This window comes from Oenanthe melanoleuca, chromosome 9, assembly GCF_029582105.1.
Source record: "Oenanthe melanoleuca isolate GR-GAL-2019-014 chromosome 9, OMel1.0, whole genome shotgun sequence".
Lineage (NCBI taxonomy): Eukaryota > Metazoa > Chordata > Aves > Passeriformes > Muscicapidae > Oenanthe > Oenanthe melanoleuca.
The window spans coordinates 1,441,992-1,469,358 of NC_079343.1; the positions used below are offsets into that span (position 1 = coordinate 1,441,992).

The 27,367-nt window shown below is 49.1% G+C and overlaps 1 protein-coding gene across 1 annotated transcript; it reads left to right on the top strand.

Moving 5' to 3' along the window:
- The first annotated feature begins 4,162 nt into the window (after positions 1 to 4,162).
- LOC130256723 (opsin-3-like) lies at positions 4,163 to 27,299 on the top strand. The gene is made up of 4 exons (XM_056498597.1): positions 4,163 to 4,579; positions 6,997 to 7,325; positions 22,015 to 22,248; positions 25,289 to 27,299. The coding sequence occupies exons 1-4, from the start codon at positions 4,273 to 4,275 to the stop codon at positions 25,475 to 25,477; spliced, it is 1,059 nt and encodes a 352-aa protein (XP_056354572.1). The 5' UTR covers positions 4,163 to 4,272; the 3' UTR covers positions 25,478 to 27,299.
- The last annotated feature ends 68 nt before the right edge of the window (positions 27,300 to 27,367 follow it).

A 27,367-nucleotide genomic window follows, 5' to 3' on the forward strand; every position in this document is an offset into this window, starting at 1 on the left:
AAACACTGCCAGAGTCAGAATCCAAGCTGACACCCGTCAGTCAGTCAGGGTGTTGGCACAGTCCCATTCAATGGTGGCTGCATCCTCCTGCAGTGGCAGATGTGGTTCAGCTGGAGCAGTGCTCCTGGAGAAGGTGCAGTTTCCTCTGAAGCTCCAGGGATGATGTGCAAAGGTCTGGCTTTCCTCTGGAATCCAGTGGAAAGAAGGTTCCTTGGTGTCCAAAATCTCAGTTTTTATCTGGGTAGGAAAGGCTTGGCTGCTCCCCTGGCTGGAGCATCTCCCAGTGGGATGATGGAATTTTATCAGTCATGCACTGGGACTCAATGGGCCAGCAGCAGATGATATCTTCCTGGAGGGAGGATGGGCTGTGGGAAAGATAAAGATGATTGCCCAGCTGGTTTAAAGATGGCCCATTAGCAGATAATATGTGCCAGGAGATCAGGGTCACTGCCCCACCCAGCTCCAACAGATGGGGATGGAATACACATTTCTGGCCACATCAACCCAACACACCTACTAAATGGCCTTTGTGCAGCAGGGAGGTTTTTAGGGAGTCACCCCACAGGCAGTGCCCCCCCGAGCTCCAGGCACTATCCTGCCAGGATCCAGCACTGTGCTGCTCTCAGGGCACCAGGGCACCCACAGCTGCAGCTTCTGATGGCTGAGAGACTCACCCTGCATTTGCCCTTGCACAGTTCTGGGAAAAAAAAATTAAAAATTCCTGGAAATGCAGAGCACAGGGACCTCTCTGGCTTTTAGCACATCCCAGGAGCCTTAACAGGGCTTGAAAAAAACAGATTGAGAAAAAGTCATTAAGCTTTTTTCTTGTTTCCACAGCTTATTATCTACCTTCTTCTTTGACAGCCTTCTGTGATTCACCATAAGGCAAACAGTGCTTACATGCTTATGCCTCACAGCTCCTCTGTCTTTCTGTGGTATGAAAGGGACCCCGAGGATGCCCTGCTGTGAGAAATGTGTCCCAGGAAATTGGTGACTGACACACCTGTTCAGAAATGTTGTTGTCTCAAAGGTTAAAATAGTTAAATTGCACTTTCTCCTGGGGTTTTTGTTATTTGGAGTATTTTTCTTGTTTTTGTTCTCTTCTGTGAGCAGAGGTTGTGCTTCTCAACCCCTCTGTAGCCTTTGAGCTCTGCTCCAGGAGCTTTACCTGCTGAGCACCCACCTGCCTGGGCTACATGGAGAGGGAAGAGGCCAGTGACTCCAACCAGCCAAAGCCCTTCCCTTACTGCTCTTGCAGCTTTTGCACAGGGATCAGCCTGTTTCTGTACAGGCTTTCACACAGACATTGCTGACTTTAACATCCCAAGCAGTGTATTTATTTTGCTTTTACTTTGCCTTTTTGGTGTCTATTTGCCCTCAGTGCTAAATTAAAAGCTTTTTTACAGTTTGATGTCCATTATATTTAATTTCCAGGTTCCCTGAGACACACATTCCTCCCCAGATCCTTTCTCTGGCATGGATGACCGTGCTACCACTCAGGCTCCACAAGGACCATGGTGCTGAGCTCACCTGTTCGACCACACCCCTTCTTTTGGGGATGCTGAAAGGCTGCAGAGGAGCACAGACCACAGGTCTGCATTAATAAACACCACAAGAAGAGAGATGTGAAATCCTGTGTCAGCAGCATGATCCAGGCTGGGAGACCAAAGCTTGCAGCTCAGGGCCAGTGCATCTCATCTGAGCCAGAGATGCTCTGGGGCTCAAAGCTCAACAAGGACATAATGATTTATAAAGACCTTTATTTTAAAAAAAAAAAAAATTAGAAATAAAAAACACAACCCCAAAACTTGAAACAAGAATTACACTGATTTCTGAGAGCAGCAAGAGGAGCTGGCAGTCGGAAGCAAAGCTGCCACATCCTTTGTGAGAGATAATCCAAATTTATTTTAAGCCAAAACAACCAGAGTTTTGCTTCTACTGAATTTTCCAGTCTTTGTCCTGCAACATTTTATCTTCTGTGATTAATTACACCCTGACTTACTGAGATGAGAATAGATGGGACCAGAGAGAGCCATGTACAAAACAATAATCATTATTCACATAAGCCTCTTAGTTCATGTAAACTGTAACTTTTCAAATGCTGACAAGGGGAGTTCTTTTCATGACCAGAATTTCTCTGGCTGTAATTAGTCCTGTAGGAGGATTATTACCTCTCTTATCATTAGTAAGAGGGGAAAGATAATTTGCCACAACACTGTTGACACGGCTTGGGGCCACGTCTCACGGGCATCCTGCTATTCCAAGCACTCAGCCAAACCATTGCTCCAGGCAGCTTGGAAAACCCTTTTCCCCAGGGATCCAATTCCCATTCTGCTCGGAGCTGCCCTGTGCCATCTTGTGGCCGTTGCTAAAATTGAGGGAAACGCAGCGAAATCGCTTCGTATTCCACATTCGGGTTTAGGTAATTCCTTTTTTTTTTTTTTTTTTTTTTTTTTTTTTTTTCCCCAGCAGCTTTGCAATTCCAGCCAAGTTCCCAGATGATCAAGGAGACAGACGTTCTGCACTGTAGCACCTCTCCCCCAAATGAGTCGGCAAGTCCTTTTGCCACAGCAAATAGTAAATGAAATGATTTTCCCGGTGAAATGACACAGTCAGATCAAACCCATTTTGCATTATCAAAACGACCTTCTGATAATTTTTTTCGGTAAATGGTCTGAAACGCCCCACAGCACTCTCCTGGAAAAACTGGCAGCCCCACAACTTGGACATTCCTCACTGCATTAAAAACTACCTGGATGGGTGCATTTCAAATCCACTTCTGGGCTCATCACTCCATGAAAAACATTGAAGAGCACTTCCAGAGGTGGGTGAAGTGTCAGTTACCCGTCCTTATTTAAATGTAGAATTTCAGGTGTCTGACCCTCTTGTGCTGCCTGCCCAGTTACATTTGTGATCTTCAGAAATGCTGATAGATAACAGCATCATGTGGACCATCCCTAACCCACCATCCCCTGAGCAGCCCAGAGGGAAGGCAAGAAGCAGACAGCTTTGCCAGCGTGCAGTGGTTTGGTTTTTAAAAAAAAAAAAAACCAAAAAAAAAAAAACAAAAACCAAAAAACCTACCAAAAAACCAATAAAAAAATCAACCCAACCCAACCCCCCCCCCGCAAAAAAAACCCAAAAAAACCCCCAAAAAAAACCCCAAAAAAAACCCCAAAAAAACAACTTAAAGGTCATTACAAGCAGAAGTACTCTGAACTGTATAAACAACTCCCCGTAGTAAACTGATAAAAAGATAACAAAAAGAGGAGCGATATCAGGCTTCACACTCTCCAGTACTAACTGCTCACGGCAACCAAGCTGCAGGAAATTAGACAAATTTACTTTTTATTTGCAAACACACAGAAAAATTCCCTTGTGAGTAGAAGAATGGGGGTGTTTTTCCCCCTCTAGGTCAGCACAACAAAACATGAAAATGTCTGGGAGTGCTCTCCTTGCTGAAGGGTGGGATATGACCAGAACGAAATCCATTATTCTGTAGCTGCTCGGCCGCTCAAGCTTCACCTTTCGTGCTCCCTAGGAAAGCTGGGTCAGCCCGTGCTGTTCGCAGCTTCACTCCGAGAGCTCTGCCGGCCGAGCTGAGCCTCGCACAGCGCTGGGGGGTTCTGGTCCGGATTTACCGATACCATCAGCCGCACAGCGAGCTCCTGCAGCCCTGCCCGGGCGGTTCTGGTCCGGATTTACCGATACCCTCACCCGCACAGCGAGCTCCTGCAGCCCTGCCCGGGCGGTTCTGGTCCGGATTTACCGATACCCTCACCCGCACAGCGAGCTCCTGCAGCCCTGCCCGGGCGGTTCTGGTCCGGATTTACCGATACCATCAGCCGCACAGCGAGCTCCTGCAGCCCTGCCCGGGCGGTTCTGGTCCGGATTTACCGATACCATCAGCCGCACAGCGAGCTCCTGCAGCCCTGCCCGGGCGGTTCTGGTCCGGATTTACCGATACCATCAGCTGCACAGCGAGCTCCTGCAGCCCTGCCCGGGCGGTTCTGGTCCGGATTTACCGATACCATCAGCCGCACAGCGAGCTCCTGCAGCCCTGCCCGAGCCCGTGCGGGGTCCGGGACCCTCCGGGGGCGCGGGGCTCGGCGCTGCCGCTCACCTGCGCTGCGGGGGGAGCGGAGCGGAGCGGGGCGGAGCGCGGAGCCTGTGCCGCTGTCCCCTCTGTCCCCTCTGTCCCCTCTGTCCCCGCTGTCCCCGCTGTCCCCGCAGTGCCCGCAGTGCCCGCGGTCCGGGCCACCCAGCTCCGGGATGCGAGCCCCCGTTGCCGCCGCCTGCGGGGACGAGCCCGAGCGCTGCCTGAGCCCCGCGGGGAGGCTGGCGGCCGCCGTGTGCCTGGGCGCCCTGGGCAGCCTGGGCTTCTGCAGCAACCTGCTGGTGCTGCTGCTCTTCTGGCGCTTCCCGGCGCTGCGCTCGCCCATCAACCTGCTGCTGCTCAACATCGCGCTCAGCGACCTGCTGGGCTGCGCGCTGGGCACGCCGCTCGGGCTGGCCGCGGGGACCAGCGCCGCTCCCGGGGCCGCCTGCGCCTGGCACGGCTTCGCCACCGCCCTCTGCGGTGAGTGGGACCCGCCCGGGCCGGGAGGGACCGCGGGGTGCGAGGGAGCATCGCGGGGTGCGGGGGGAGCATCGCGGGGTGCGGGGCGCGGTGCGAGCCTGGGAGGGGACGGGACAGAGCCGGGAGGGAACAGGAGGGAACGGGACGGGACAGACTTGGGAGGGAACGGGAGGGAACGGGACGGGACAGAGCCGGGAGGGAACGGGACAGGACAGAACCGGGAGATCAGGGAGGGAATGGGACGGGACAGATCCGGGAGATTCGGGAGGGAATGGGACGGGACAGGCTCGGGAGATCCGGGAGGGAATGGGACGGGACAGCCCCGGGAGGGAACGGGAGGGAACGGGACGGGACAGATTCGGGAGATCCGGGAGGTAATGGGACGGGACAGCTCCGGGAAGTGAATGGGACAGCCTTGGAAGATCCGGGATGGGACGGGACGGGACAACCCCGGGAACTTCGGGGAAAGAACGGGACGGGAGGGCAGCGGAGGGCACGGGCAGCCCCACAGCCCCAGCACAGCCCCAGCACAGCCCCACAGCACAGCACAGCACAGCCCCACATCCCCCCGCACAGCCCCACAGCCGCGCCGGGAGCGTGTCCGGGGCAGGAGCGGGAGGGGCGGGCGCGATGAACTCGGGCTGTGCCTGAGCAGGGGACACTCTGCTCCGGCCAGGGACACAGGGCTGGGCTGAAAATCTCCCAGTTTCAGTGGCTGCATGCTAGAAAAAGCCCCGGAGCCCCCAGGCAGACCCAAGTGTGAGTTATTCAGGCTCCACGGCGCGTTTGCAGCGGCTGCGGAAAGAAGAGATCTACAAAGTTTAAGGGATGCAAACGGAGCAGAGAACCAGCCTCGCTTAGGTTAGAAAGGACCTTTAAGCTCATGGAGTTCAATTGCTAAGGCAGCACTGACCGAACCCTGTCCCTGGGTGCCACAGCCTGCACAGCCGCTATCTCCCGGAATTCTGGAGGCTTCCAGCCCTGACCCCAGATCCCAGTGCGGGAATGGGCAGCCCTGGGCAGGGCAGCATGGCAGGGAGGAGCAGCCCTGTGTACCTGTGCCTTTCCCCAGACGTGTCCTCACCTGCCAGCCGGGCACTCAGGGGCACAGCAGGTACAATGTTATGTTATACATAACAATATCATGTTATACATAACAATATCACGTTATACATAACAATATCATGTTATACATAACAATAGCTCGTGCCTTCAAGCTTCCCGGTGTTGGAATCTCTCCCAGTCCGTCCTTCAGACACTCACACAGCTGTGGGGCTCTCCCCCAGCCAGCATTCACATGGAGCAAGGCTTTACCAGCAGAGCATCCCTCTGCCCATCAGTGCAGACCTGAACTACCCCGGAGCACAGCTCAGCCTGTCACCCAGGCTCCACACAGACACTTGTGTGCACCCAGGCTCCACACAGCCACACAGACACACTGCTCATGCACACCCTGAAGAGATACTTGCAGCAGCTGCAGTTTGGATGTTTGCTGCCATCTCTTTCCCTCATGGAGTTTTACAGGGTAACAAGCCAAATTTGTGCATGTAAAACCTTGGCCAGGGAGGTTTAGCAAGAGTGTGTCAGCATCCTGCAATATTCCCTGGTACCTGCCAGCATGGCTTCCACAGTGCAGCCTGGAAGGGAAATGCAGTGTGTGGAGGGAAATTGCAAACTCTTACATCAGCTTTAGAAATCACCTCCCCTCCAGCATTTCTGCATGCAGAAGAAGCCTTTGGCTTGCTGCTGGTGGTTTTATTGTCCCTTTGGGTTCTGCTGGCTGTACCCCAATTGCAGGAGACCCATAACTGTCTCTGCAAAGGCTCTTTGCTGCCTGTCCCCCTGAGGGGGCACATGGGGACACTTGCTGGCACAGGGGGCTTCAGGACATGGGTTTAATCTACAGCTCTTCATTATGCAGAGCATGAAATCCATCTGAAAAACCTGTGGGGCTGCACTTCCCCAAGAAGGGTTCAGAAGGCTGCACTTCAGAGCTGGCAGAGGAACACCAGATCAGCCCCATAATCTGGGCAAATCTGGATATTAATCTGGAATTTTACAGGTGCAGCAAGAACCAAATCTGAGTAGAAGCCAGGATTTTGCTGCAGGTCTCTCACACACACACATGTATCCATTCAGACAGTTGTGCTTAATTATTGATAACATTTGAATAAATACTGAATAACATTTATAACTGACTGGGTGTGGCTGGGCACATGTTTAAGCACCCCAGCTTTCGGTGAGTGGAGTCAGGCTCTCAGCACCTCTCACTCTTAGGGGGACACCTCCAGTCCTTGCCCACCTTGTTTGCAAAGCCAGCACCATCAGTCTCATCCACAGCTTGAAACAGTTTGGAGGACACAGAGCAAAGCCTTCCTCTGTTCATTTTTTGCTGATAAGTGTCTGGTTTGATACAGGCATCATCTCTCTCATCTCCCTGGCTGTGCTTTCGTACGAGCGTTACTGCACCATGACGAGGACAGCAGAGCCTGACACCACCAACTACAGGAAAACATGGGCTGGCATCATCCTCTCCTGGACATACTCCTTGCTCTGGACCCTTCCCCCGCTTTTTGGCTGGAGCAGCTATGGGCCAGAAGGACCAGGGATAACCTGCTCTGTGAACTGGCATTCCAAGGATGCCAACAATGCCTCCTACATCATCTGTCTTTTCATCTTTTGCCTTGTGATCCCCTTTGCCATCATTGTCTATTCCTATGGGAAGCTGCTCTGTGCTGTCAGACAGGTGAGTCCATTCCTCAGCTGCCTTTTGGCTGGGACCCCAAAGCAGGCAGAGCCCATGGCCACCATCTGCCACCTCTAGGACTCCTCTGCTCTCTGGTGTGCTGCCAGCCCTGGAAACCTCTCCTGTGACTGTCCTGGGGACAGGCTCCAGTCTGCCAGGGCTTTCAAAGCCAGCTCAGGTGTGTGCAGCTGGAGGTGATGCTTGGGGTGGTACCCAGACAAGGTTAAGAGAATAAAGTGGGGATTTATTAAAGGCCTTCAATAGATACACCTGGGGCAGTCAGAAGCCTCAGAGGCTGCACTCAGAATGGACAATGGTCATGAGTTTTTCAGACAGATATAAGTTTGGTCTATTTTACATATCAGGGGTTAATCCTCCAATTACAGCTTCAGGTAGTGAAGTCACCCAGTCTGCCTCCCCCCAATTCACTTTTGTTTGTACTTTTCAGGGGCTGAGACAGTGAGGTGTCCTTGACTTGCAGACCTAGAAGGATTGTTTTGTCTGAATAAAATGGGAGAACAGCAGCTGGCAGGCTATGGAATATTAGAGTTACACCCTAAAGCACTACAGGACTTGAAAAATACAAAATCTAAAATCCTAAGGCATCAGGGGTTTCTGTGACAGCATCACAAATGAGGGAAGTTTGTCAAAGCACTCTAGATAATTCACCATATTAAATACCCTAATTAAAACTAGGAAAGATTTACCTATCTTGATGAGATTGGTTCTAGGATTCAAATCTGCAGGCATGCTATGGAGAGCTGAGCATTATCAGCAGCTGCAGGGTTGGTGGAGAGTGTGTGAGCTGTGATTTCTGAAGATCAGTGCTTCTCTGCTCAGAAAAGTGAACCCTGCAAAAAAAGGCTGCTAAGAAAATAGCCACATATAACCAAGCTGCTGGTGGGATCAGGCAAAGCAGGAAGATGTAACTTAACAAACTGTGAGGCAGACCCCAAGCAGATAACCCTGGACACAAAGCAAAGCCAGTCCATGAATGACCATGAGATCCTTTTGCCAAGATAAGGAATGTTAGCTGTAAATATCACTACCCCAGTGGAACATTGTGTGATGTACCAAACACCATCAGGGCAGCACCACCAGGAAATGCCAGTGCAGAGGTTTCTCCTCCTGTGTGCAGAGCATCTGCCTTCAGCCTCGAGTCCTGGGGAGTGGTGGGGCAGCACTGGCTGCTCGTGGCATGGAGATGCTGGCAGAGACTGGTGAGCATGGGAGCCTTTCCTTGTGCACAGGAAGGACTCTCTCCCAGCACAAAGGGCTCATTCACCCCCTAAACACCTCCACACTGAGTCCCTGCCCCCTGGGAGCCCTCCCAGCTCCATCAGTGTGACCGGACCTTGGGCTCACCTCCAGCAGTGACCCCCTGAAAGATGTGGGAATTAGATAAAGATCACTCTGTGAGCCACCTTTGCACATGTAAAAAATTAATTTAAGCTTAGTGCTGCTCAGGGACTTTGGGCAAAAGCAAATTTAATCAGTGGGGATGTTTAAATTAATCCTCATACACCCCCCAGCCCATTGCCTTGTTACAAATTAATTCCCCACAAAAGGCAGCTCAGGCCTCCCCAGTCACCCTTTGGTGGGAGCAGCTGCTTGTCCTGCCCCACCATGGACTGTCTCCTGAGTGCAGGCAAGAGCTGGATTTCAGTGTTTCCCATCTTTTAAAGCTAAAAATGCTGTTTTAGAGGTGCTGCTTGGTGCAAAGTATTCACAGCAGGTGGGGCTGGAGCAGGTCCTGCCTGCAAGAGAGGCTCCTCTTCTCCAAAGTTCCTCCAAGGGCAAGAAACAGCAACAACCCTGCTCTGCTGTCAAAGGCTGTGCTGTCTGATGTGTCAGAGTGATCCCCACAGCCTGGACAATCTCTGCCCTCTCCAGTGCCAACAGAACCTTGATTTCTGCTGAGCTGACCTGTGCAGCAGCACTGAAGGGTGGAAGTTTTCACATGAAATACTCTTGCCCCTGATGCAGCCATCACACAAAGTGCTGCATTGGGCTCAGCAGAGTTGTCTGACCTCAGGACAGCTGTGGCCATGACCAGGTGAGCTCCAGCAGCAGCTCAGGCAGCAGCAGAGCTCAGCAGCTCCAGCAGAGCCCTGTGTGAGTGCAGGGAGAATGGGATCCCCTCAGTGAAGGGAACTGCTCCACAGGGACCACAGGGCCATGGCAGAGGGACAGGGTGGTGCAGGGGCTGTCACCCCCCTCTCAGATGGGTGACAACTCTACAGGTCAGGAGCTGTCTCTCCTGTGCTCTCTGGTCCTGCAGAAACTCCAAAACATGGCAAAAGAATACAAAAACTGTTCTGTCTGCATCTAAATTATCCTTTCAGGAACGGGGATTTTCCACAAAGAGGGAAAGTCAGAACTGGATGGTCCTGTGGATGCAGCTGGGCTGGTTTGGGAAGCCAGGAGGGAGGGGAGGTGCAGGGGCAGAGCCTCTCTCCTGCCTCCCATCCCCATTCCTGACCCAGGCTGCTCCCAGCTGCTTCTGCTGCTGCCCAGGATCCCCCAGGGCAGCAAGGTGCAGAAGCAGCAAAATCCCTGGTGTGTGAAAGAGAGAAAGAAAAAAAAATGGGCAAAATGAGCTTCACATGCCAGCTTAATATTTAAGAAATTGAACAGCAGATGTTTGTGCTTTTAGTGGATCCTAAATTATAGGCAACACTGTAAGCCTTTAATGGTACTTTCTGCTCCTGCCTGTAACTGAGATTATCTGCACCACTTACAGGAGTAAAACTGTGCTGGGAGATCAGGGTGTTTGGTTTCAGCCAGGCATGAAAAACTCTCTCCTTTCGCTTGACATTTGTGTTTTCCTGCTCTGATTTCTGATTGCCATCACAGGAGATATGCAGGGATGTTTCAACTCCTGGAAATAGGTCCAGCCTCCCATTCCCACTGGATTGTTTCAAGGTCACAGTTTCCTTGAACTTGAAGAAAATTTTCACCACTAAGAGCAGATCTGTTTTTCCTCCTGTGTCTTGTTTGGGGCTGGCAGGGAATGGCAGAGGGAAGGGTTTGCTCTGAGCCTTTTAAAATGAATAGCACAGGATGTATTACAGCACTGTCCACAAGAAATCTGAATTATGAGAACAACCATTAGAAAATGAGGGCTATCTAGGTTTCCAATCACACCAAGCTTCAGTGTTAGTTATCTCATTTCTGAGAAGTCTTTCTGCTTTGATACAGGTTTCATAGCTCTCCTGTGAAGGACTGTGCAGGGCCCAGGCAGAAGCAAAAAGAAGGGAAGCAGGAGCAGGATGCAGGTGTGCCCTGCAGACAGCTGGGCCAGAGGGTTCATCTCTTTTCCTTGGCTCCACCACAGGCCCAGGGGATGGCAGGAGTGGCTGTGCCCCCCATGTCCAGCCCATTCCTGAAAGGCAGGAATCTGCCAGCTGGGGCTGCTGCAGAGAGCAGGGATGTTTAGATGCCTTGGTTTTGTTAGCAGAGCCTGGAGAGTGGTACTGCCCCTACAGCTGAGTGTGCAGCTCCAGAGGAGCTGCCAGCATCCATGCTCCATCCCACAGCACAGAAGCTGTAACCCCTCAGCTCGGATCACTTGGGGGGGATGACAGAATTCACAAAGGTTTGGAAGTGACAGAAGTGAAGCAGAGCCTGGGAGGCAGCTGGCAGCCAGGCTGAGCAAGCTGTGAGAAGCAGAACAGCAAATCTGCCTCTCCCTCTGCAGAGCCACTGCCCTAGCAGGGCCTGGCAGCCACAGAGGGGCAGAGGCTGTCAGGGTGACCTGGTCAGGGCTGCTTGCAGCAGGACAAACCCTCTGGGATGTGCAGGGAAGCTGCACTCCTCCTCTTCCAAAGCCTTTCAAGGCTGCCTGGAAAAGCCTGGTTGTGTCTGTAACTCCTGCAAAACCCCTCCAGCCAGCAGGAACTGTGCATGTGGACCCTCAAAGACAGCTTTGGCCATGCAAACAATCAGTGGGGTGCCAAAACCAGTTTTTAGGATTTATTCTGGTAGCAGGACTCGGTGGCCAGCACTGGGTTCACCCCGAGCTCGGGGATGTCCTGAAGAATAAAGGATCTCCCTGGCTCCAGGTGTGCTGTGTGAAGGTGCCCACAAAGGCCTGGGCAAACCCCCTGGGCAAACATGATCTGCATCCCAGATCCCAGCTGGAAACAGCCAGCTCACTGAAAGCAGCACACAGGCAAATCCATGACTCCTGCAGGAGACACCATTCTGCTACCAGGGTCTGGAACTGTAGTCAGCCCATGCAGCCTTATAATGCTTGCTGGAAACAGATAAATCATTTTGTGAGCACAGGGGTTAGAAAGTCATTAGTTGGAGTCATTGATGAGCTTGGCTGAGTCCTCTCACATGACTTGCAACGATGCAAATATAATCAATCCCAGCTTTTGTGTCTCTGTATTACAGTGTGCTTGGGGTTTCTTTCCCCTTTAATTCACAGACAACTTACTCTTCTATCATCTGAGGGCCTGCCTTCAGACTACTGACCAGTGTTCATCCAGGCAGATCAGAGCAAGGCTCAATATTCTGCATTTCTGCACAGACTGCTGCCCTGGCTTGAGTCACACCAGGGTAAACCTACCTTGAGCAGTAATCACAGGCAAGGCAGGAAAAGCCAACACCTTGGCATGGTTTCAGTCAGCTCTCTGCCCCTTGGACCCTCAAGTGTTATGAAAAAGAAGAAAGTGCAGCAAGGAGGCATTTGAGGTGTTACATGTTAATTTCATTATGACAATTATGATAATTTCTAAAGCTTTGGGCAGGAGAAACTGGGGGAGAACAGCTCTGTTTTCCAGCAATTCCCTTCCACTGGCAGGAAGGGGAAAGGGTGATCACACTGCTCCTTCAGCATTAATCTGACAGTATGAATAGCCACAATAAACTGAGGCTGAGCTGGGCAGGTGAGACAGAGACATTCCCAAAGGTAGAAATCAGGGCAGCTTCAGCACTGGAACACCTCAAACCAGGGAAGAGAAAATCAGTCTTGAGACAGCTGAGCCCAGAGGAGCTGCAGAAACCATGCAGGTCAGTGATGGAAGAGGGATAACCAAGGAATTGGCTTTCCTGGCTTCAATAGAGCTCAATCCCAGTGAAAATGCAGAGGGATGTTTCTGTATTTCCCCACTCAGACAGCAGCAGGAGCTCTGCCCATTCCAGATGCTCTGCATGGTTCCTCATCCCAGCTGTGGTTCCTTGTCTCTGCTGCAGGCTCCCCTCTCCTTCTGCTGTGGGCAGTGGAAGATCTGACACCTAAGAGTGATGCCTTCCTGGGACTCCCTAAAAACAGAGGCCAGGCAAAACTAAGGGGATAAAAAGCAGTTATATTTATTGAAGGGCCTTCAGGTGCATTTCAGGCAGACAAAGTCCCCCCAGCAGCTACACCCAAAAATGGATGTCAGGTCATACATTTTCACATTTTTATAAGTTTGGTCTATTTGCAAATTGGGGGTTAATTTTCCAGTTACAGCTTCAGGTAATGAAGTCATTTATCCCAGGTTTGCTCCCCCAACTCACTTTTCTTTCCATCTCTCATGGCCCGAGACAGTGAGGTGTCCTTGATTCCCAGGTCTGGAGGGGAATTGTGTCTGACCAAACTGGGAAAGCAGCAGCTCTGAATATGGATATGAATATCACTGTATATGGAGTTTAGAGTTATACACTAAAGAATTGCAAAGGATTACAAATATATGAAAAATAGAAAAGCTATAGTCCTAAGGCATCATGTGAACACAAAGCACATGTGCAAGGAGGGTCAGAGCCCAGGTGCTGGCTCTGGAGCAACAGGAAAGCCTCCCCACTTTGGGATCCTGTGATTCCCTGCAGGATCTGCCTAAAGAGGGGCACTGCCTGTCCTCAGCGTCTCCAGAGAGCTGCAGGGGAGACACCTCGTGCTGGGTGTGCCACAGCATCATTTGTCCAGCAGCAGCCACTGACCTGATGAACACATTAAGGATTTTTCTAGTTGGAAACAAAGCAGCTGTGATTTTTTTTTCTCCTGTAGCTCAAAGATTTTTCCTCAGGTGCTTCCAAAGCTCAGAAGTGCAGTGAGGGAAGCAGAGCCTTGCAGAGCTCTGTCCCTTAGGGCAGGGAGCAGCTGTGTCCTGCAGGCTGGATTCACTGCCCTCCTCCCAGAGAACACATTCCCTCCTCCCCTGGCTTTTCTGGAACTCCATTGTGTGCTGCTATTGGGCCAGGTGAGCTGAGAAAATAATAAAGCAACAAGACTTTCTTCATGCAGAAGAGAAATAAAAACCCCTTTCATTAAAGAAACAAACCACACTTCTATAGAGTAGCTCTGGAAGCAAGGACAGAAATAATTTCACTGGTGCAGGAAAGGTGACAACCCTGGTAAACTTGCTTTCACCAAAACATCACATCTGTCACATATCCTGCAGGTGCATAATCATTGTTATAATTCTTTCTCTTACATCTTCCTTGAGCAGCCTGAGAAAATCCAAGCTGCTCCTTTCCCTGGCTTTCACCAGTATCCCACAATTGTGTACCACAGGTACCACTGAGACCACCTCCACTCCTTCCTGGCACTGCATTCTGTACCACAGGTACCACTGAGAACAGCTCCACTCCTTCCTGGCACTGCATCCTGTACCACAGACAACACTGAGAACAGCTCCACTCCTTCCTGGCACTGCATCCTGTACCACAGGTATCACTGAGAACACCTCCACTCCTTCCTGGCACTGCATTCTGTACCACAGGTACCACTGAGAACAGCTCCACTCCTTCCTGGCACTGCATCCTGTACCACAGACAACACTGAGAACAGCTCCACTCCTTCCTGGCACTGCATCCTGTACCACAGGTATCACTGAGACCACCTCCACTCCTTCCTGGCACTGCATCCTGTACCACAGGTATCACTGAGAACACCTCCACTCCTTCCTGGCACTGCATCCTGTACCACAGACAACACTGAGAACACCTCCACTCCTTCCTGGCACTGCATCCTGTACCACAGGTATCACTGAGAACAGCTCCACTGTCAGTGAGGAGAACACACACTCACCACAGTCATTACTGATTAAAGGATCAGTGCAAGGTGCAGAAGGGGGGAACCAAACCAGTGTGAGCTGAGATGTTTTAATAACCATTCTCACTGACAGGTGGGCTGTGCAGATCCCCAGCTCCAAAGGACATCCCTGCTCAGGAAGCCCCCAAGCCTGGAGCACCCTGGCTGTGTTACAGAGAACTCAGGGACTGAGAGGAATGAGGCCACACTTAGAAACAGCATGCCCACACTTGCTGCTCCAACCTTTGAAACAACCACCAGGATGAATTATTTTAATATTTCAATTTAAAAATTAACCCCTTTAAGACCTCTCCTTACAGCCTTCCTTGTTTATAATAGCAATAGAGGGACTGCATTGAGATTTAAATTTTGATCTTAAATCATGTGGTTCACCCTTGAGAGGACAGAGGTGGGTGTGAGAGAATGCTGTGAGCACTTCAAAGGACATCTGAGCCAGAGAGCTCCTCCCTTGCACACCACAAGGCCCTCACTGACTCCTTTAGCACCTTCCAAGCCCTCTCAGAAATGAGAAAAATTACTGCTGCAGAGGTGAAAGACATCAGCACAGCAGAGGTGAAAGACATCAGCACAGCAGAGGGGAGTGGATTTCTTCTCTGTCTCCTCTCACCTCCCTACAAGCTCTGCAGGGCTGGAAACAGCAGCTGCCAGCAGTAGCTGATATCCCTGCATGGGCTGTGTGATCCCTGCCAGCCTGACACCTTCCTTTGCTCACAGCCAGCTCCAAGTGCTCCTAGCCAAATTTCCACTGTAACATTCTCGTTAACTCACTTAACCACAGGAGATTGTTCCTCAGCCCTCATTTACAGGAACAGGAAAGATTATCTGCAGGGGCAAATCTTCACCCAGCCCTAGTGCTGGGCAGCACCAGGAGCACAGCCTGGGGGTCACAAGTTTTGTTTGGACCCACCAAACCAGTGGGTGTCCTCCTTGGATGAGCAGGCAAACTTGGGATATTTTGGTGCAAACCCAACTCATTAAGGTACACAAGCACACCCTGTGTTTAGGTTTGAAGCTGAGGCATAAGCATCAGTGGGATTTGGAGCAGGTTTTGTACATCATGAATGGTCACATTTGTCATCTGGTTCCCTTTCCCTGGCACAGCCAAGTGAGGTGAGGTCTCCATGGTGTTCCAAAAGCAAGGAGATGCTCAGGGCAACCAAAACTGTGTCAATAACTGAGGGAGAAAAAGGTAAAACAGCACAGGAAACATGCAGGGGAAAGGAAATGTTGGACTAGAGCAATCAATAATTTATGTGGGCTGTGTCAAGCTTGAGTGATACAGATGTACTGATGTGGCTGAGGGTTTCTCTGCCTTCCCACATGCCCTCAGGAGAGAGGGGGCATCTCTCAGCTGTGCTGCTCTTGGATCTCTGCTTGGGCAAGGAGTGGCACAGGGCAGTGCAGGGCAGCCCAGAATCCTCAGTGAAACCAAGCTGAGACCTGCTCCCTCAGCCCAACACCTTCTGCAAAAGAAGGATGGAATGCTGGTGAAATTATTCAGCAGCTGGAGCCAAAAGCAATTTCTTACAGATGTTTTATTCCTTCCTGTGCATAAGGTGCTCCATTTTCCACAAAAACACATTTAGTCCCAGGCAAGAAACCAAGAATCAGGAATGCTGTGGTTGTGGAAGGAAGGTGCAAGGCTCTCCACAGCCCAGACTGCCTTGCTTCTGCCCTGGAAATCCTCAGGAAGGATTCCCAACCTTGAGAATAATTGTGGGAATTATTCTTGAAACTAATACCCACTATTTAAAATCAGTTTCCCTCTCCTCTCTGCCCCACCAGCTCAGCTTTGCTGGGTGTGCAGCTGGGGCTATCAGAGCCCCCAGTTTCAGAGCAGGAAGCTCTGCTGCCCCTGCAGAAAAAGGTGCTGCATTTTCTGTGACTTTCAGAGGACTGAAAAACCCTTTCCATTTCACATCTTTTACAAAACATGACTCCCACCTCACATTCCCTCATTTCCCCCAAAGCATGCAGAAAAACATTATATATCTCTATATATATCTATCTCAGAAGGGTTTCTAATTGTCCTCTCTCATACAGGAAATACCTGAGTCCCACCCAGCAGGGACAGGGCTCAGTTGCAGGCTTTGCTGCACAAAGGGCACCACAAAAGCTTTGTCTTTCACTCAGACAAAGGAATTCAGGTTTTTGTGATCAGTGATGAAGCCAAGCCTCGTTAAATGTCAGTTTTCCAGGTCTAGTGCAGGCAATCAGCACTCTGGGGACCTGGGAGGCAGGAGTCTCCAAGTGAGAAACCAGCAGTGAAGCTGCTCTTTGCCTCCTGTCGTTTTGAGTCTCCAGCTCTGCCCCTCCCCATCTGGCCCTGTGCTGTCCTGCAGACTGCTCAAGGCTGTTCCCTCACTGTTTTGTGGGGTAAAAGCCCCTGGTGTGTCAGGAACAGAGCTCTCCTCTCACAGACAAGCAGTAAAACACACAGAGAGCAGAAATTCTCATGGCAGGGTGCTGAATGGGTGAGATTTTAAGAAAGCCAGTGCTTCACTGTGGATGTAGGTAACCAGCTTCTGGCTTTTATGATTGTATTTAGAGGCTTTAAAGCACAATTCAAAGGTTTGACTGTTAGGAGGGTTAGAGAAATCTTCCTTAAAAATAAAATCTAACTTGTTCTTGCAACATTTCTCTATGTGAGTGTCAGCCATTTATTTCCCCTCCAAGCAAAACTTTTCTTTTTAATTAGTATTAGGGCAGATCATTAAACCAGCACTGAATGACTGCCCCACTGTTTCAGAACTTCAAGGAAATTCTCAATAATCATAGAACCATAGAATGGGTTGTGTTGGGTTTGAAGGGAACTTAAAGATCATCTAATCCCAGCCCTGAAGGGTTGAGGGCTTCCCCTGAAGCATCCAATTTAGCTTCCTACATTTATCAATTCTTAGAAGCAGGGCATAAACTGATGGACAGGGATCACCAGGAATCCTCACATCCTCTTCAGAATAAATCAGATTGATTCAATCCTGTGCAGTTTAATTGCATCTCCATTAGATTACAGGTTGGTTCCTCAGTGCAGATTCAAACAGCCCCAGCCATGAATTCTCCAGGGCAGAGCTTAACTGAGTATATCTGATTGCACAGCTCCTGGGCTCCTCTGATGAACAATGCAGTGCTGCCTGAGGCTGCCCAGCTGCTGCCAGAGCCCAGGAGTGCCTGTGCTGCCCCTTTTGGCTCTGCTTTGCTCACAGGGCTCAGCTGGCATGTTCAGCACAAGCACCCTTTGGTTGAGCTATTTTTCCCTTTATCTCCCTTATCCTGACATTCCTCAGGCACCATCCTCTTAGCCCCATGAGTGTTGCTGTCAATTCTCCAGGCTCTGAAGAGCATGGTGGTTTCACAAAAAGACAAGAGAAAGCAGAGTCACTCAGCTGGGATTCTCACATTACCCTGGAGATTCAGTTCTTCACTTGGCTGAGCCTCCCAGGTGGCTCAGCTGTGCTCTCAGGCCTGGATGGGACTGAGCAATTTCCATACCCTGTGCTGAAAACACATTTTTTACTTTCCTAGCAAAGTGATGACTCTGCTCTTTCTGCACAGTGTCAGCAATATCAGCCAGGGATTTGCTGTGTCCACAATGACCTCTCTTTAAACCTGTCCTGATTGTTTGTTGCATTAGCCACTCATCCACGTCCTTCTGCCTGTGACATCCCGTGCCTCACCACACAAACACTCTGAGCATTTCTGCTCCTACACTGGGAGGATGGCTATGTACAATCCCAATTATGGTCAGTGACATTTTTAAAAAGGCAAATTAATCACTTCTGCACATTGAATCACCACCTTGAGGTGCTTCACTGCAGGAAGAAACACAAAGAAACTTGACCAATAAAAAATCAACACCCATGGCAAGCAAGAGAAGAAAGAGAGATGGGGTCAGGGCTTCCAGCTCAGTACACTGGGCCACATATTCTACACATAGAAGGTGTGATACAGAGGCAAAATGAATTTTAGGAAACTAAAACATCATTTTAGAAGAAACAGAGACTCAATTTCCAGTGAGGAAAGTATGAAGGATATAAAAGCACATTTTTCATGCTGCTTTCTATCCCAAAACCTGCAGAAACAGTGAGAGTTTTTAAACAAATTTCTTGCACAGCAGATTGAAGTTTAGATTTTTGACCAAAGCAGAAGCAAGGACAGTGTACAGAGGTCAGGGCACCCCTGTGCTGAACTCCTGCAGTGGCATTGCTGCTGTTAGCCCTGAACCATTCTTCAGTATCATTTTCACAGCTCTTTGCTCTGTCCACCTCCAGAGGGGGATCTGATGCCAGGCACAGCCCAAGTTACTTGGTACAGCCAAGCCACCATCTGCTGATGGCCTGCAGCAACATTTCAAGGTTGCTGGGTTTGATTTAGCTTTGCAGAAGTTTTCTGCATGTGTGCCAAATATGAGTATCTCAGGTTTCCTTGACTGACCAGGGGAGCCTTGTAGTTGAAAGCAAAAATGCTTCAAGGAGAGTTACAGAAGTGGGAGGATATCCAAACACACTTGCCTCATAGGATGAAAATAATAATTTCCTGCTGCTGGCAAGGAAATTGAAACCTTTCCTTGTTTACCAGTGAAGCCATTCCCTGGTATCAGCAATCTGAAAACTGCAAGCTCTTCTCTTTTTCTAAGGAAAGGATAAAACACTTCGAAAGTCAAGAGAGTGAGACCTGGTGGAGTTCACCTGAGAAGGGAGCATGCAGCAGCAGAAGTCCCCACTGGCTGTAAGATGAAGGCCGTGGCCCAAAGCAGCTGCTGCTCCCTGTGCAGCCCTGCCAGCCTGCAGCAGGATTTGCAGAGATGGGGAGACCAAGAATTCCACAGCTCCCTGTGCCCCCAGGTTATTCAGTGGGAAATCCCTCCAAAGCCCTCCTCCCTTGCCCAGCCTCACACCAGCCTGATTTCCATCCAGAAGCCATCAGTAAAACGTGTCCTCTCTCACCTTACCTGAAGGAAGAGGTTGTTGGGTTTCCTTTTCTGAAATTGATGGAAATCAATAGAACCAAAAGGAGCTTTTGGTCTCCCTTGAGGTGCTCCACATGCAAGCCATCAGCCACCACCCATCCCAGGTGTCTCCTGGCTTGGGGTGGACAGGAGGGTCCCAGGAACTGGGGTTTGTGTGGGATACAGAACCCTGCAGCTGGTGCTGATGCCTTCCAGTGCCTCTCATCAGGAGCCTCAAAACCCAAGTACAAAATGCAGCCCCTCTCTTGTCTCCAGCCTTGTTTCCACCCCAATCCAGCTGTTTGGACTTTATCACACAGCCTGAGTGAAGATTTATACCAAGGCATGGTATTAAAAACATCCCACATACAGGGAATGTGCTGTACAAAATTCTTACACAATACAAAAATCTACACATCCATACAAAATTCTTACCAGCTCCATGATATAATGTAAGAAGATAAATGTGAGTTTTCTGTCTGAGATGTCTGTGAATAAATCTGAGCTACTGATGCCTGTGGGTGGCTCAGAGTGAAATATTCACTTCTCACTAATGGAAATATTTTGATTAACAACTTTATTTGCCTAGTGGCAAGTACCACTTTTTTTTTTCCTTTTAAATCACTGACAAGTGTCATAAAAGATTTCATTTGCACATTAACAAGATATTAATAAAGTACTTGGTATTTGAATCCCCTCAGCAGGCAATTACAGATATGTTCTATTTTTTGAACAGTTTTGGTTAGGTTCTTTAATTAGTCTCAAGGTGACTTCCAGCTCTCAAATACATCCCAATGGATTCCCCACAAAACTGCTTGTAGTAATTAGCTCCTCGTGCTTGCTGCAGCACTTCTCAGGGCAGGCATTACACAGCAGTCACTGAAAGGTCTGGTTTGCAAAACACACTGAAAACCAGGAAGCAAAGGTGAGGCACAGGCCAGCAGTGTTTATGTGCAGCATGATTTGCTTGCAGTGTGAGAGCTGAGAGTTCAGAGGAGCAGCCTGCTGTAAATCAGCTGAATCCAAGTGCTGCCTCTTGCCATGGATTCAGGGAAGGAAGTTCAGTCCCCTGTTGTTCATTTTTCATTTCCCCAGTGCCCTGTGGGTGCAGGGCATTTCATCCTTGCTGGATTTCTCCTGGCAGGGCTCAGGCAGGGTTCTGGGAGCTGCTGTCACACCAGGGCACATTCCTTCTCCTTGCCTCCTGCCCAGGATACTCCTGGTGAAAGCTGGGGTTTGTAGTAAGCTGGAGGAGGAATGTTGGTGAAGAGCACTTTTGCTGGTCCTGCTGATGCCTTAGGATTTTAGCTTTTATGTTTTTCATACATTTGTAATCCTGCAATTCTTTAGTGTAGAACTCTAAACTCCATACACAGTGTGAGCTGCTGCTCTCCCATTTTGGTCAGACACAATTCCTCTCCAGGCTGGGAATCAAGGACACCTCACTGCCTCAGGCCCTGAGAGATGGAAACAAAAGTGAGTTGGGGGGAATAAACTTGGGGTAAATGACTTCATTACCTGGAGCTGTAATTGGAATATTAACCCCCAATGTGCAAATGGACCAAACTTACCAAAGTGTGAAAATGTGTGACCTGTCATCCATGTTTGGATGTACCCCTTGGCGGGGGGGCTTTGTCTGCCTGAAATGCACCTGAAGGCCCTTCAATAAATATAACTGCTTTGTATTTCCTTAGTTCTGTCTGGCCTCTGTTTTTAGAGAGTCCAAGGAAGGCATAACTGTCAGGGACACACTCTGAGCACACACCACACCAGCCCTGCCCATGGGGCAGCTCCTCTCCAGCCAGAGCAGTTCAGGTGACACTGCCAGCCCTGCCCTTAGTGCCACCCCAGGAGCTCACAGGCACCATCACTGTCCCCAGCTGTCTTGGTTTGAAAGACAGGTGTCTGCCAATAAAGGCAGGAGCCCTTCTTGAAATGGACAGTGTAAACCCCCTCCCTCCAAATTATTATAATTTTGATAATTAAGAGGCTCTCAGGCAAAGACATGGAAATAGGAATAACAGTTCTTTACAAGGAAAAATTAAAATAGAAATGCAGTATTACAAAGAACAATCCCAGCCCTGACAGAGTCAGAATCCAAGCTGACACCTGTCAGTCAGTCAGGGTGTTGGCACAGTCCCATTCAATGGTGGCTGCATCCTCCTGCAGTGGCAGATGTGGTTCAGCTGGAGCAGTGCTCCTGGAGAAGGTGCAGTTTCCTCTGAAGGTCCAGGGATGATGTGGAAAGGTCTGGCTTTCCTCTGGAGTCCAGTGGAAAAGGCTGCTCTGCTGTTCCAAATCTCAGTTTTTATCTGGGTAGGAAAGGCTTGGCTGCTCCCCTGGCTGGAGCATCTCCCAGTGGGATGATGGAATTTTATCAGTCATGCAGTGGGACTGAATGGGCCAGCAGCAGATGATATCTTCCTAGAGGGAGGATGGGCTGTGGAAAAGGTAAAGATGATTGCCCAGCTGGTTTAAAGATGGCCCATTAGCAGATAATATGTGCCAGGGAGATCAGGGTCACTGCCCCAGCTGGTTTTAACAGCTGGCCCATTAGCAGAGGATATCTCCCATGGAGATAAGGAATCACTGCCCCACCTGGTCTCAACAGATGGGGATAGAATACAGCCTTTTGGTCACAGCCTGTATCAGAGCCCAAGACACCAGCAGTGCTGCTGCCTCACCTGTGCTCTGTCCCCCAGGTGAGCAGCATCCAGCGGGGGCCGGGCCGGAGCCGGGAGCAGCGCATCCTGCTCATGGTGCTGGTGATGGTGCTGTGCTTCCTCCTCTGCTGGCTGCCCTATGCAGCTGTGGCACTCATTGCCACCTTTGGGCAGCCTGGGCTCATCACCCCTGCAGCCAGCATCATCCCAGCCATCCTGGCCAAGAGCAGCACTATCTACAACCCCATCATCTACGTGTTTCTGAACAAACAGGTCAGTGACATGCTCTCCTTCATTCTTTTGGATTCAATTTATGCAAGGAGGGAAAAAATAGCAAGGGGAGATAGAGAGAGCATCAGTGACATCACTCAAATCCTTGAGAGGGAAGCTCTGAAAAAGGGCTCCAAGGAGCAAATCTATTGGAAAAATCTGCACTTTTGGAAGTTGGATGACCAACTCCCCACATGTGCACATAGCACATGATAGGTCCTTCCTTTCCAATGCACAGTTTGGCAAAAAGAGAAGAAATCCATGCTCTGGCAAGAGTGAAAGCACCAGGAACTGTCTGAGATGACCCAGATATGAGCAGTCCTGTGAGGATGTGAGCTCTTGCTGAGAGCTCTCAGCACAGCACATGGCCCACAGTAACTCTCCCCTCCCTGATCTACTCTTTTAACCTCCTCAAATCCTTCAGGCACTCTTTGGTCCTGCTCTCCCTCCTGAGAGCTGGTGGGAGCCATGGGCAGTGAGCTGGGGCAGGAGACAGCACACAGACAGCCCTTTGCACAGGGACAGAGAACCAAAGTGAAGATGAGCAGAGATCTACAGAGGAAAACAGAGAGCACCAGAGCCCTTCCAACCCCTCAGCCAGCTCCAGCTCCATCAGCTCATGTGCTCAGGCACATTGAAATGATCTTTGCCTTGCTGGGATTATAGCAGGTACATCATTTGTTCCTCTGAGTCCTCCACTTGAAATGATTTTTGGAAGCTGTTAGGAAGCACAGACAGTAAATTGCTCAGTCCCTCTTGAAAACAAATGATGATGGTAAAAGATTGATTTAAGTCTGGCTTAAATTAGCTGTGGGTGTTTTTACTGGGACATGAGAAATTCCCAGGGAGTGAAAGTTTCCATGACACCATCCATCATCTCCACAGCATCCATCAGCTCCACTCATTGCCACAAACAGCTCAGGGGGGTGCAGAATTCCCTGACATCTTCCCTGTGATAGGAGCCCTTCTTTCCCTTCTCCTTTACTATTGACTTTTGGATAAACTCTCTCCTGAAACCACCTGGATCACTGGAGAGCTGTTCCCATCTCCTGCCAGAGGAAAAGCCCCAAGCACACCAACACACAGAGGGTAACTCTGACTCACCCCAAACACATCCAGCCCTGCTTAAATCCAGAGAGGCAATTCAGAAATCACAGGCTGATCATAACCTGTGCATGGGCTGGAAAGGGCACTCCAAAACAACACAGACGGTGCAGAGGAGTTTTCTACAGACAATTCTAAATTAATCTTTTTTTACTAAATGGCTTGCTGACACAAATAAAACTGGGTTTATCCATGTTGGACTCCTGAACCTCACCATAAACTTTTACTGCTAGTGCTCCATACACACTTCATTTTGTTTGTGGAGGGGTTTTTGTGGTGTTTTTGATTTGGGATTTTTTTTAAATTCCACTTGGTTTCCATTGCTCTGTTAGTATTTTAGAAGCAATCAGTGCTCAGGGTTTTATACTCAGGGCAGAGTAAGAAGTCAGTGGTCTGAGTTTCTCTGCACTCAGGGGAGAACCTCAGACCAGAAGATGCTGCAGCCACCCACAAGGGGCAGGCAGGTGAAAATAGGGGGTGTTGGTCATCCAGAAAACCTCACTTAACACCAACAGCATTCCTGAGGCTGTGGAAATCTATAGGAGATGGCTTGACCTCTAATTGCCCTATAATTTTGTGCTATTCCTAAAACAACTGTATGTCCAGGCTCCCCCCCCTACTTTGGGAAATGCTCAGAAATCTCTAATCAGGCTGGATAAAATCTGAGAACAGCCGAGATAAAAAAACATTTACATGGAGGAAATGAATCCAGGCAGGGACTAGGTGAAGGTTGAACAGATTGAAGAGACTCTCAAGCTGTAACAGAAATTTCTGGGGATTAAACAGCTGCAGAAAGGCACCTGGGAAGAGCCACGTGAGCTTGACCTGAGAGGAGGGGGCAAAGCAGAAACTAGAAAACAGACAGTACTCCCCAGGAGTTTTGAAGCTGCTTAATATTTCAGTGCCCAGTGGTGAGAGGCTGATGAAAAATGTATGATTATTACAAAGTAAGCTTTTAATCCTGAGGAAATGCAGCTTCTCATTGAAAAAAAGGAACCTCAGCTGATGCAAAAATTGTGTAAAACTTTTAAAAAGCCATTTTCCCCAGCAAGCAAGGCTTGCTGCATGATTTTTTCATTTGGCTGTTGATAACAAGAGCTGTCAGAGCTTGTTGCTGTCAGCTGTGTTGTACAAAGAATTACCAGCAATGCTGTTTTAGGCTCTTGAGTGTAGAGAGATCATTTATCAGCATTTGACCCTGCAGCTTTAGGGAGGCCATGCACACAATCCACACGACCTAAAATACCTATTTTTTCAGGCACTTTCCTTACCTTCTTAGTACATTCCCTCTGCTCTCAGATACACAGAATGTTTTGCCATGCAGCTGAAAAAAATCCCTCCAGTTATGGAGCTAAGCCCTTCTGAGAGCTCAAACCAAGTTCTCATCTTTTCCCTGGTCAAACTCAAATCAGAGCAGCCAGCATCAGTTTTATTGGTAATTCAATTAGCTCAATCCGTTCCACACTTTTAGCAATGGGATATGTCCATGACCTGACTGCAGGAGGGATTGTCAGCTCCCCAAAATCCCTGTGCCACAGCAGGGTTTTCATCAGCTCAGCCAGGTGACAGGACCCTACAGACCTGAAAGTAGCTGGAGAGCATTGAGTCCCTTCTGCTCTCTGCATTGCCACAAAGTCAGCCACATTTGTCATCAATAAGAGCACAGGACAGCAGTCACAGCCCTCTAACCTGCCCCAGAACTTTGTTTATGGCTCTGTCCCCTCTGTACTGCTTATGCTGAGGTCAAGGTCTCCTGGCACAGTGACATAATTATTTTCTACAAAACATTTCAACCTCCAGTACAAAATATTATCACACCCATGCTGTTACAGAGCTACCCCAAGAACTTAATTAATACAAATATGAAGAGACCAAGTCTGTCTTATAAAACCTGAAATGAATTAAATTCCTGCTGACTTCTTGTCTCTTTGTGTGACAGTTTTACAGGTGCTTTGTGGCACTCCTGAGATGCAACAAATCCCCCAGTTCCTTGCCCAGGTTAAAAAAGCAACAACAAAAGCCAGGCTCTGAAGAGCTCCTGCCAAAGCCCAGCCAAGCCCAGCCACCCCAAAACAGGGATGCAGAGCATGGTGCTGTGGGACAGCTCCAGGAAACAACCTGCATGTGAAGAGAGGAGGAAACAGGAGGAAATTATCAGCTGGCAGATGGTCCCTCCCTCCCTGGTTTGGATTATGCTCCTCCAAGAAGTCCCACATTGCTTTTCAACACAAACCTGAATGGATCATGAAGAAATGTGCAGTTACAAAGTAAAGCTCTACTAAAAATTTAAATGTATGTATTGGTTATGTTAAATTTTAGAAATTGCAGCTGAAGCTTAGGAAAATAAGTATTTTAGGGACTTTTAAATTATCAGCCTTCAAAGTTACTGCACCTAAAGACAACTTCTTCCCAACACTCAGGGAGGAAGCAACTCTGAATGCACAGCACTGAGCTGGGTAAAGCCCTTGTCAGGAAATCTGCCACTGTGTGAGCATTAGGAAAAAACAAGAGTGATTGCAGCCCTTTGTACAAGTGGGGCAGAAGGGGCCAGGCCAGCCAGGGCAGGCTGTGAGCAGAGAGGAGCATCAGTGAGACCTGCAGTGCTGGGACAGAGAGGATTTACCCAGAATGGTCCCAGGAAAACTGGGTGGGAATCTCCTATGGGATCTCCCTGAACAGTGCCAGTGACCCCATCAGGAAAACTGGGTGGGAATCTCCTATGGGATATCCCTGAAGAGTCCCAGTGACCCCATCAGGAAAACTGGGTGGGAATCTCCTATGGGATCTCCCTGAACAGTGCCAGTGACCCCATCAGGAAAACTGGGTGGGAATCTCCTATGGGATATCCCTGAAGAGTCCCAGTGACCCCATCAGGAAAACTGGGTGGGAATCTCCTATGGGATATCCCTGAAGAGTCCCAGTGACCCCATCAGGAAAACTGGGTGGGAATCTCCTATGGGATATCCCTGAAAAGTCCCAGTGACCCCATCAGGAAAACTGGGTGGGAATCTCCTATGGGATATCCCTGAACAGTGCCAGTGACCCCATGAGGAAAACTGGGTGGGAATCTCCTATGGGATCTCCCTCCTGGATCATCTTTGGGAAGGAAGGGACAGGTGCTCCTACAAACAGAAAAGCACTGGGAAAGCCTCAGAAGTGCAGCTGGAGGAAGAATGATAAACAAACAAACAAACAAACAGGGAACAACCTTTCCCTCATTAACTCTGAGCACAGTCTCAATATTTTGACAATATTTTCATCCCAAATTGGAAGGAAAACATGAAATAACACCGTCCTGTGGAGAATTGCTTTTCAAATCCCAAACTACATGGAAATGCCTTCCTTCAGAGGAGTTTCACACAGAAGCAAATCCACAGCCCTGCCAACACAGCTGTCAAAAACTTGTGCTTTAATTACCATATATTAGCCAACACAGGGGTCTGGGTGAGTGAACACTGTGCATATCATTACCAGGGTACCTGTTCCAAAAGGATATTTTTGATTTTTCAGATGATCAAAGCTGTCTTTTTCTTCCAGGGTTGTGGGTTTATTTTTTCTTTGCAATATTAACAAAAGCTTCCTTGTAGTCACAACATTATTTCACAACCTATTTCTTTTTTCATCCCTAAACCACAATTGTACTAATAACCTAAATAACCAAATGTTTTAAAATACAGAAGCAGAAGCCATGAATTGAGGCTTTTATTGAGGTTGTATAGGTGGATGAAATTAAAGCCATAGATGCACTTACTGCTAAGCAATACTAATCAATTATTTATTCCCAATCACATAATTTTAAAGAGTAGTTTGTTATTTTCAGATTAGAAAGCACGTCAGGATATTCTCAGTTCATCTTTTTCCCTTGGTATTGTCTCTAGGTGGATTGTTAAATTCCAGTATGATTTTCTACATTAATTATAATATTGCAGCTCTGTGACTGGTGGTTTTTTTATATGTCTTAGAGCATAAAATCTGGCCTGGTTGGTGTGTTTGAGGTGTTAAATAGTTCATGGTTTGT